The sequence below is a fragment of the Amaranthus tricolor genome, chromosome 8 (assembly GCF_026212465.1).
Source record: "Amaranthus tricolor cultivar Red isolate AtriRed21 chromosome 8, ASM2621246v1, whole genome shotgun sequence".
NCBI classification, from domain to species: Eukaryota; Viridiplantae; Streptophyta; class Magnoliopsida; order Caryophyllales; family Amaranthaceae; genus Amaranthus; species Amaranthus tricolor.
Window position 1 is genome coordinate 20,375,087 of NC_080054.1, and position 11,493 is coordinate 20,386,579.

The 11,493-nt window shown below is 31.7% G+C and overlaps 2 protein-coding genes across 6 annotated transcripts in view; one reads left to right on the forward strand and one right to left on the reverse strand.

The window, feature by feature from the left end:
• The first annotated feature begins 7,340 nt into the window (after positions 1-7,340).
• On the forward strand, positions 7,341-9,251 carry LOC130820271 (peroxidase 64-like). Its single transcript, XM_057685587.1, has 4 exons — positions 7,341-7,541; positions 7,655-7,843; positions 8,201-8,363; positions 8,478-9,251. The coding sequence occupies exons 1-4, from the start codon at positions 7,341-7,343 to the stop codon at positions 8,870-8,872; spliced, it is 948 nt and encodes a 315-aa protein (XP_057541570.1). The 3' UTR covers positions 8,873-9,251.
• Positions 7,677-11,493, reverse strand: part of LOC130820272 (uncharacterized) — a 7,560-nt gene continuing 3,743 nt past the window's right edge. Inside the window, exons 3-9 of one of the 5 annotated variants that reach the window (XR_009045144.1) lie at positions 11,459-11,493; positions 11,297-11,347; positions 10,853-10,946; positions 10,681-10,765; positions 10,451-10,599; positions 10,047-10,238; positions 7,677-7,814 (exon numbers count right to left, since the gene is read on the reverse strand). The exon at positions 11,459-11,493 is cut by the window's right edge and continues 52 nt beyond it. Coding sequence is in view for 2 of the 5 variants with exons in the window: in XM_057685588.1 (XP_057541571.1) it covers positions 10,213-10,238; positions 10,451-10,599; positions 10,681-10,765; positions 10,853-10,946; positions 11,297-11,347; positions 11,459-11,493 (440 nt within the window). In the remaining 3 variants the exon portion in view is untranslated. Of the gene's footprint in view, positions 7,815-8,951; positions 9,092-9,887; positions 10,239-10,450; positions 10,600-10,680; positions 10,766-10,852; positions 10,947-11,296; positions 11,348-11,458 lie in introns of those variants that run through there. The other 4 variants (XR_009045146.1, XR_009045145.1, XM_057685588.1 and 1 more) reach the window with 4 other exon arrangements.

Consider the following 11,493-nt stretch of genomic DNA (forward strand, 5'->3'; position numbering starts at 1 on the left):
GCTATTAAAACCCTAGTTTATGAAGTATATAGATTGGGTACATTATCAACAAATACATGCAATAGGGGAGAGTATTCAAAATAATCAAAAGGTATGTTTATTTTTAGCAAATATGTAATAAGTGAAATTATTAAAAATAATCAGAAGGTAAATTTATTTTTAGCAAATGAATATAATAAGTTGGATTATTAATGTTACATTTGCTATAAAAAATTAATTTCTTGTATTTGGTGCAAAGGATTTGTTTCCTTTGACGGAGGTTCCTCGTAAAATATACCTTTTATGCTTTACTTGGAAGCATTAGTGTCCATATCAATGATTTAATCTCATTACACAAGTCCAATTCTAAATTAAATACAAATGAATGTAAGAGAGCGAATATATAACGTGTTTAAAAGTAAAGGGAATTTTGTTGGGATGAGTTATCCCACATCGATAAATTAAAAATGGTGTGCACGCTTTATGAGCTATTAGAGACCTTCTTCCCATTGCCATATGGTTTTGGGATGGTATATATCTCCTTAACTTATGAAGTGTGTGCACTTGTGTCCCCCCGTTAATATGCTGGCATTCACAATAAGTTCAGCCTAATTTAACAAATTTTGAAATTATGAACTTAAATAAAAAATAAAGTAAATTTATTGAAACAAAGGAGTATGAAACTTTGTTTAAGAATTAAAAAGTTGATTGTACCTATATTAATCTGACACTCAATGGGTTATTCTTGATCTTTAGGTACCGTTGTTTAAAATCTATTTACATGTTAATTTTATAACAGAAACAAGACATTGATGTTTACCATGTATCTCCCTATTATAACTATGATCATGTAAATCACATTAAACATAAAAGAGTTTTATACATATAAACCGTAAAGCTATAATTACATAGCTACCCTTAATATAAATTCCTAAACCTTCAAAGATATACTAATATACCCCTCAAGCTAAGCTGAAGGATGACAAACACTAAGATTGTAACGAAATTCATCAAACACTTGTGGTAGACCCTTAGTAAAAACATCATCAGTATTAAACCTTGAAGACGCATGAAGCACTCGAATCACAAGTAATTTTCACAAACAAAATGGATATTCAACTTAATGTATTTAGTACGTTGAAGTTCATCAAAAACTCAATGCGACGGTAAAATAAAGTCATTTTTTATTTTCATTATCTACAAAATAAAAAACCCTTTAAAACAAAACCCCAAATTGTTGCAACTCAAATGGTTCAACACAAATAAATTGTTTCAAGTAATGAGCATTTGCATACACACTTGATTAGGTTCATTCTTTTCCAAAACCACATGAAAACCATATGGTAGTAAGAGGATTACCCATCAAGCATTATATGCAAGTCTAAGAACCATATTTGGCTCTGATAACATGTTGTATTTCATAAACTAAGTTTAGAATTTGAAATTACAATTGTCTTATTATTCTTAATCATCAGTGTTCAACGTGAGCCCTTATTTATAATATAATAACTAAATAGAAAACACCTACTATATTAAGGATCTCAATAAAGACTATTTAAAAAACTAATCACTAACTTCTCCTAAAATAATTCTACTGTCTAACGGATATCAATGTAGAGTTTGAATGCGTAAAACAAAATTGCAAGAAACATTTTCTTTACAACTAAAACAAAATCTCATGCATATAATAATAAGAATAAAATATAAACCTCGCAGCGTTATCACCTTGATACAAAGGTATGAATGGTGTGATCTGCTACATGTGTAGATATTGAGATCGTTAAGTATTGTCCTCTCTAATGTCGTTCTACGAGCAACAAAAGGATCACCACATATACTTGCTACTATGGAATAATAAAACTTTTTTTTCTTACTGTTTTTTAGATGAAGAGTATGTAGAAATCATGTGATTGTAAGCTAAAATCATGATGAACAAGTGCATCTTACATACACTTATCAACTCTTCACCTTGCACAAATGAAGGAAGGTGACAAACACTTGTAATGATATTAATATCTAGTTTAATTCTCAATTAAACACACAATCAATACATGTTATAAACTCGTACTTAATTATCCCATAAGCATCCTATGTTCATTGATGTATAATTATCCTATCGATTGCTTATATGTGTGACCTTATAAAACTCAATTATAATAGTAGTAAACTAATCCTATTAGTGAACAGATTATAGTTGATATATTCTTAGCAAAACGCTCATTTTATCTCCATAATTCATCTCATTTATATATAGTAATTACTTATACTTGATCAGAGGACACTCATTTTCTTGAGTAGGTACCTAAAAGCTTGATACGCAAAAATTGAAAAACCTAAACGTTATAATTGCTTGTGAAATAAGCAAAATAAATAAGTACTCAAATTTTGGCGAAACGATTTATAATATAATATTTGAGAGTTCAGAAAAAAAAAGTAGTAATCACCAAACTCAACCGAGGGCCAAACCTAGGATGCAAATTTCTAATTGTAAACAAAAATTTCTATCACACAGTCTCTTCGTGAGATGCGCTTTAAGTATGAGTTAAAAAACCTAACTAATACAAATTATTAGCATATGGAGTGCGAGTTTCTTATTATGAGATCGTTTCACCTAGAGACGATCTCTATCAGGAGTAGCTCAATCGCGACACCCACAAGCACCGCATATTAATCTACACAGTTGAGGTGATACCAAAGTTTGGCGACAATTGGGACAACTAGAAACTACCGTCCATGATTGACGTTGTTTCTTCTGCGTGATCCAATGCTTAAGAATACAACCTGTATGGAATTTATGGCCACATAGTCCAGTAGTTATTGTATTAGAACGTATATTAGCCCTCACTTCTCCTGGCAATGGCATCCCTTTATAATCATCTATACTTTCCAAACAAATAGTGCATTCACACTTCGCCTGTTCAGCTTCATTTGTTATGGGCTGCTCCACTTGGGCTTCTTCATATTCACTATTGAGCTGCTCTATTTGGGCCACTTCAGGTTCAATTGTTGGCCTGGTTGAGACACCATTGCATTTTCTTTCATGGGCTGAACTTGAAGTAATTTCACATCGGATGCCGCAACACGAAAATAACATATCTACTTCCTTTTCTTTTACTTGTTTAGCAGTAAGTTAAAAAATTCCTACAGACAAAAAAAAATGAAATTAACCTAATAAAAAATACTACAATACAAAAATTCCTGCAACACAAAAATAAAATATATTTTTATCTTTTATCAAAAATATCACCTTTAGCCAATATAATAAAAATATATTGAGAAAAAAAATACACAATTTGTGGATAAATAAAAATGAATATTTAAATCTTAGTTTTAACCAACTTAAAAAATTATAATCAACAATAAGCAATTTAACAATACAATAAAAAATGATGTAAATTTAGATATAAAACCTAATTAATAACCAAACTTGTTTTAGCCAAAGTCAAAATGTAATATAAATAATAAAATATGTTTGTGGTAATTATTTTTCTCTTTACCGAGCGTACCTACAAATCTACAATATAGTCGTGACTTCGTAAGCGTCGTATCTCCGTGTTGATGCGCTGGTGTCTGCTTGTGGTGATTTTTTTTCGGATAAAATACAAACATTTTGACAAAAGATTAATTGAGAGACTGGAAAAATTATGGATTTTTTTGGAGAAGTTGTTTTTCTAAAATTAAAAAGATAAGTTTAGTTTATTTACGAGAAAAAACAACAGAGAGAAATTAACCTTTTTTTTTTTTTTGAGATGGAGAGAAATTATCTCAGATTATAACAAAAAGTAAAAAAAAAAAATTCAAGAATTATTATTTACATTAGAATATTGAATAGAAATCGAGAGGCGGTTATTTTAATGATGTTGCCTCATGGAGAACATGTCAATTAAAGTGGCATAATGGGCCGTTATTTGAAGTAGCAATTATTGCTGGAAGTAGGGTGAACTTTCTGATTTGGACCTTCACTTGTATATTGTCTTTGACCTTTAATTAAGGGTATTTTTGACATTTCACATAGATGAGATATTTTATCCCGACAAGTTAAAATATTTTGATTTATGAAACAAGACGAATTCTTCTAATTTTTTAGCTTCACATATAGATTGTTTTAATTCTTTTAATTTTTCAGGAAATTCCATATGATAACCCTAAATTATTGGTTTTTTCACATGGTAGACAAACAGTTTTTAATCCTTATGGTGAGCTTAAGTTTTTAACCGTTCCACATGGTAGGCAAAAGCAAAGTGTTTTTGTTAATATTGCGCTATTTTTTCCGAACATAATGACTTTTTTTTTATAAATAGACATTGCGATCACCCTTATGGGGCACATATTTCATAATTAGTCAAAATAAGTATTTAATTTAAACAAAAATTTAACATTTCGTCGACCACATGAAAAAGTTAGAATCTTAATATCACCACGTGAATTTAAAAAACCTTTTGTGAAAAAGTCAAAACCCCATTATCACCAAATCTTAAATTTTATTTTGAAGGCAAGCAAAAATCAGGAAATTGAAAACCGTGTAATCGACAAGAAAAACGTAATAGTAACAAGAATTACTACTCAAAACAACAAAACATGAACAATAGCAAAGAATAGAATCATAATTCAAATATAGAAAGATTATGGAAAAAATCAATAAATTTAATAAGCACATCAAAATACTGAAATTAAACATTAAAATAATTCTTACGACTAGTTAAACAAAATATATTGAGAGTCTATAATTTTAATAGTATTAATTTCAAAAGATGATATTACCTAAAAAGTCACTGATTAGCTTAATGGTTGAAGATTTTTTCACGCTTGTAAATTGTAATTGTGTGAATCTAATCTCACCAGCTACAAAGATAAAAATTCTTTCTTTTCTTTTATCAGAATGAATTCTCTAACAGTATCCCAAATCAAAATTATAATTTTACCAAGATGAAGCAATAGAATAATTTCTTTTTCAATTCCAATTAATATTTATTGAGAAGGCAAAAAAATTTATCTTGAGAGCGCACTAATGGGATGAGAAAAATAAGACTTGCACCGAGAAAAGAGGCATATTGTTATTTGTTGATAAACTTGTGGGTGGTGTGTATATATTTTTTATTTTGAAAATGTCTAAAAACCTAGTTTTGGTTTATTCTTTTTATGATTAAAATAAAGCTGTTTAAACCATTTTTAATTTTAACACCAAGTAAAACACTAATTTCCCGATCACTGCTCTTTAAGATTATGTAGCATTTTGACCGTATCAAACGGTTGACAACTACCCAAATTAACTCTAAAAATTAAAAATAGCTTGTCTTGAGATTGTAGTGAGACGAGCCTATAAAATTAATTTATTTCTATAATTAATCACTTTAAAATTGTAATTGATTACTATAAAATTATAGGTAATTACTATAATTATCGGAGTTAGTCGGAAATTTCCTACAATATTTTGACTAACTTGTTAGTCGGAATTTCCGACTAACTTTTCCACTGTTAGATGTCAGTTGGAAATTCCGAGGGCTTTCCTATTTAAATGAAGTACCAACCAATGTTATTTCGACTAATAGATTCCGTCGGAAGTCAGTCAGTAAAGAGCTATACCAACTGAAATCCGATTGAATCTATTAATAATTAAAAGTGTGTTTTATGCATCTCCTTTTGAAAGAAAAAAAAAACTTATTCATCTGCAATTAATCCAAAGAGTCTTTTCTTAGCTTATTGTCAATAAAAAAATAATAATTATAACTTCAAAAACAAGCTATACTGAATGAACAAGTTAATAACGAAGTTGATAGCTCAACTCTAACCAAGATGCCCCCTATTAATCCCATTGTCTTCACAAATAGTAACACTTTTTGACTTTGATGAAAAAGAACCAAAATAATTGAATCAGACCAATCACAAAGACACATTACCCTCTGTACACCCCAAAAAGGAGGAGAAAATATTTCTTTTTTCCATTAAGTTATTGATTACAAAAAACAAAAAGAAAAATAAAACTTTATTCATCTAATCTAATTCACCATTTATCTTCTTTTATCTGGGTTCAAAATAAATAAATAATTTAATAAATGTAGATACTAAGAACCAAAATAATTGAATCAGACCAATCACAAAGACACATTACCCTCTGTACACCCCAAAAAGGAGGAGAAAATATTTCTTTTTTCCATTAAGTTATTGATTACAAAAAACAAAAAGAAAAATAACACTTTATTCATCTATTCTAATTCACCATTTATCTTCTTTTATTTGGGTTCAAAATAAATAAATAATTTAATAAATGTAGATACTAAGACTACAAAAACAAATAACTTTAACGTTTATCATTTGTATAATAATACGACAATAGCTATAATATTAAAGGCTTACTTTAAAAGATTGAGATCGAGAACATAAATCAAATAATAATAGTTTTAGTGGTCAACATGAATTATTTTCTCAAATTTATTTTGATTTTGTATTGTCATTTGTATTAGCATAAGGTCAAAACTTAGAGGTCAATAATACTACTACAAATCAATAGCTTTTGATTTTGATTGACATCTCGGACAGCTAAAGCCTAAGATCATTGAATAAAATGTAATCCCTTTGTCCATCTCATTTTGTATCACTTTTCATTTTAATTTGTTGACTGATTTTCCCCCTTTCCTTTTCAGACAATTATCTCACTCTCATTTTTTTAATCAGATCTACAAACTTATACTTTAACTCCTTCTTAACCAGTTATTTCTATTTGTCTTATTCTCCAATTTAATTTTCCAATCTGCTGAATTTCACCCATTTTACACCTATGACAGAGGGAGTAATTGAAACAAATTTGTCATGGAACTAGAGATAAACAAGTTTAGAACATATTCAAATGGAATGTCTCAGTTTGGCAACTTACTCCTTAGTGCTTAGTTTAAAATGAATGTTTAGAAACAAATTTAACACCAGAAATAGGATAAATCAAACTCTTTAATCACCTAATAGCTCCTAAGAAAATGACTACCTAATGAAAGGAAAAGGTTAACCTCAACCACCACAATCACATTCAGAATGTTCAAGACAAAAGTAAAGCTACTGTATGAAAGTAAAACAGTATTAGGGGACAGATTAAGAAAATAAAGGTGACGATATGACGAACAGCATTGTCTTCAACTGAAGAAGGATGCTTAAACAACACTCATCTCATTATCCATTAGGCTGAACTAATACACTTGCAAGCCTACATCCAAAATCTGTCACATTACCAACTCTGTTATTACGTCACTTTCTATGTTAGTCTATTCCTCTAAATCTTCCTCGAGTTTACCTATAAATACTCCTAAATGTTGTATTCATTTTCAGCAATAAAATAAGATAATAAAGTAAAGGGTTTAAAGAGTTTGTGCACCATGGAAATAATTGCAGCAATCTTCAGCCTCCTCATCTTTTCGGCAATTTGCCACAGTGATGCTTTGAGCTCGAATTACTACGATAAAACGTGCCCTTCACTGGAAAGTATTGTCTCGAGTACTGTTAAAGAAGCATTCAAGACAGATAAAACAGTACCAGCTGCTGTCCTTCGCTTGCACTTCCATGACTGCTTCATAAGGGTATGAAACTATCCCATCTAAATTACCTTCTTCGTAGTCAGCTTTTGTGTGCATTTTGTGTTTGTTAATGTTCAGCTAACGGGCGAAATTCCCCTTTTCTTGCTTTAAAAAAGGGATGTGATGCTTCTGTGCTTCTAGACAAAGATGGGAATAACAAAGTAGAGAAATCCGGCCCTCCAAACCTTTCACTGCATGCTTTTTTCGTCATAGATGCTGCCAAGAAGGCTGTGGAAGAAGCATGTCCTGGAGTTGTCTCGTGTGCTGACATATTGGCTTTAGCCGCGAGGGATGCAGTAGGAGTTGTAAGTAAAATGTCAACATAGACATATAGCACATTTTATAAAAAAAATAAGAAGAAAAACGTAAGCATACATCACAACACACAAATTTTCAGCATTAAGCCAAAAACTTTTTAAAAATATTTTGTAAATCTGATAAAATCGTAGCATGCATAGACTTGTTTTCCTCCTTAAATTAGTTAAATATACTTCAATATACAACCTCAGAAGAGATCCTCAAAATTCCAACTAAAGCAACTCTCCAGCAGACCAGCACTAAAACATTCTATCATTGACATAACATAATACAAAACAGTAAAAATTGTTCATGATAATAAGGTACCCTGTTATTAGCTTTATTTATGTGTCTTGTGCATGAAGGCTGGTGGGCCCACTTGGAATGTGCCTAAAGGAAGGAAAGATGGGAGAACATCACTTGCCAGTGAAACAATACAGCTTCCAGCACCCACATTCAACTTTTCTCAGCTCCAGCAAAGTTTCGCTCAGAGAGGCCTAAACCTTGGAGATCTCGTGGCCCTTTCAGGTAAAGAAAACAACAGTGGAAACAGGAACATAAAAATTCAACCGTGAACCCAACCTCAAAGCTAGACAATCTTTCAGAAGACCAAGGAACCGACTAACCTTTGTCCTTTTGCAGGTGGACACAGTCTCGGTTTTTCTCACTGTTCATCCTTCAAAAACCGATTGAACAACTTTGATGCAACTCACAACATTGACCCTTCAATCAATCCTTCATTTGCTGCCAGCTTAAAAAGAGTATGTCCAGCACACAATCAAGTAAAAAATGCTGGTTCCAACATGGATCCTTCCCCATCAATGTTTGATAATACATATTACAAGCTAATTCTTCAAGGCAAGAGCCTCTTCTCATCAGACCAAGCCTTGCTCGCAGCTCCAAGCACCAAAAAATTGGTTTACCAATTTGCCAGTTCTAAGCAAGCTTTCTATGAAGCATTTGCTAAGTCTATGATCAAGATGAGCAGCATTACAGGAGGACAAGAAGTGCGAAAGAATTGCAGAAGGGTCAATTAAGTTGAAAAACCTTTAAAGCCTCTTAGATGTTGTAGACGGTCAGTCAGGGCAATCAAGCACAGAGGGTGGCAATTGTGTGAAGTGTTTCAGAATTTGTTTTTCCTTTTACATAAACTGAGAAAGACTAGGATGAGCTTCTATAGAAGGTGCATCTTAAGTTATCCTTGCAGATTAAGATCAGCTATTTACCAAATAGGTGATGGTTGAGCCGTTGAGGTCCTGGCAAAGGAAAAGTGGCCTTAGTTAAGTGTGGCAGTATGCTGCTTTTCCCTTTGCAAGAAGTGTATCTTAATGCTTTTGTATTAAAAAGCGCATGCTATAATGTAATATTGTAGTGTGATAGCAGCAAATGAACTTCAAATATTATGATTTTTGACAACCTTGATCTCCCCAATCCCCCAATCACAGAAAGCAAGTAAAGAAATCAGCAATAGAGAAATACGATTGATTTTAAGAACTATCAAGGACGAAAAAGGAGTTCCAATACGTCTCAAGTACTTTGACAGTTCAACAAGCTATCAGACTCTTAAGAGGAATTGCTAGTTATGGTCCAATGTTAAAGATTTTAAACTTTCACCTAGCTAAATCAGCTGAAATAGTAACACATATGACAATATTCTCGATAAAGTCAAAAATTTTTAGTGGTTTGGTTTTGGATTATGATGGATTACAATAAAATAACTCATTAAATCATGTACACTTATTAGTTAGTGCAGATGCATCCTTGCAAATAAAATTAGCTATCAAGGGTCAATTTGAATCAATCTCTTTGATTTTACAAAGATACAGTTGTGTACATCCAACCCCTCCTAAACCATTCCTAAGTAGGAGCCAAGGTGGCAACCACTTAATAGCATTGCAAATGTTTATTAATTTGAACTAAAAATTAAGTCCGTCAATTAGATAGGCATAAAGCTGTCAACTTCAAAGAGATGTATGGTAAACCATTCTATTTGGTGTATATGTGACAAAGGTTTTCTCATAGTTGTTCATATTCACGGAAAAGTATGTTCAGGAAGCTAATGATAAGCACTTTTACTAAATGACAAGCAAACAATAAGTCGTCACACAAAAAAACAGAAAGAGTCCATCATTTTTGCTATAGATAGCAGCAACTTACACACATATTTGAACAATAATACCAGGTAAACAATGTCTAGAATTATTTACGCACATGCATATCTTTCTGTGCAGTAGAATTTTTTCATGCGGAAGTCAATTCATTGGTTGTTTTGAAACTGTTGGCTTTTACACGAGATTTCGGACTCATAAAGCTCAGCATCAATCAACCTGAGATATTATGAAGACTCTGACCCCATATAGGAGAAAGCAATGGGTAACTAGCTTCCTTTGGAGCATGATGTCACTGTAACAAAGAGAACAAACAAATATGTTAGATATAACATAGATAACAATATTCACATAAATAAGTGTAAATGATTTAAAGTGTTAATTATAGTCCACTATAATTAGAAACCAAAGATGAATGAAATATAAATCTTGGGCTCTATGCATACTAGACATCATGAAAGCATGAAACATTTGACGAAAATTCAAATCAATCATATAACAACCTACCCTTTTGGCCATCCAATACGATTTCAGCCAATTGAATATTACCACCTAGAGCAGATGCTTTCTCAGATGGCATAAATGTGAAGGCATCCAAGAGTTTGATGCACTTTAACCGCCACTTGACCATCAGGAATTCAATAAGATGATGTCCACTAAATATGCTCACGAATCAGAAAGCAGAGCTAAAATAATAAACCAAAGGTCTTTTTTGCAGTAAATGTGGCAATACATACCTTCGATTATGATAAGTTGTTATAAAAACTGAGCATGGAGTATTTTGAAGCAAGAAAGCCACAGTGCTGAAGAGATCATCAAAGGCTAGCTTAGACAGAACGGTTACTTGATGAGTTTAGCTATGAAAAATGTAAACAAAGGATAAAAAAACAACTATTATGATGCCCATACCATTTGAATCATACAATACATCGGCTCCAAGTAATATTTGCGGATGCAAATCAAAAATTTGGGCATCCCAGATTCCCCACGAGAGTCCCATTACCTAAATCCAGGAAAGAACTGGAAGTTCAGGATAGGTTGAGAAGACAGACGATTACAAGCAAACAATAAACATATATGATAATACCAAAATGTAAAGAAGAATTGAAAAAATAAATAAATACATAACCTTCAAATAATACCCCCGAGAAATCCTATTTAAAAAGAAATGTAAACAAAAAATTTATTCTTCACAAAAAGATATAAAGCATTGGCAACTTATTTGACCTAATTTTCCTTTTCATTTATTGATTTCAACATTTAACCGCATCAACCTGAACGCAAATTAGTTTCAGTAACTTATCACAATCTTTCACTGTAAAGCAAAGGGAGAAAAGGATCTGCCATTATTACTTTACAGCTCAGATTATTCAAATCAGAAACTCTCCTAATGTTCTCCAGCACCTGCAGACAAACAACCATCACATGTTATTGATTTCATAAACAAGATAAACATGCTAAAATTAGTGACGCTAAACAATGTGGATTGGACACAAAAGAATCAAACTCTTTAACCTCTATTCTTTTAGAATCATCCGTCAATGTAACGT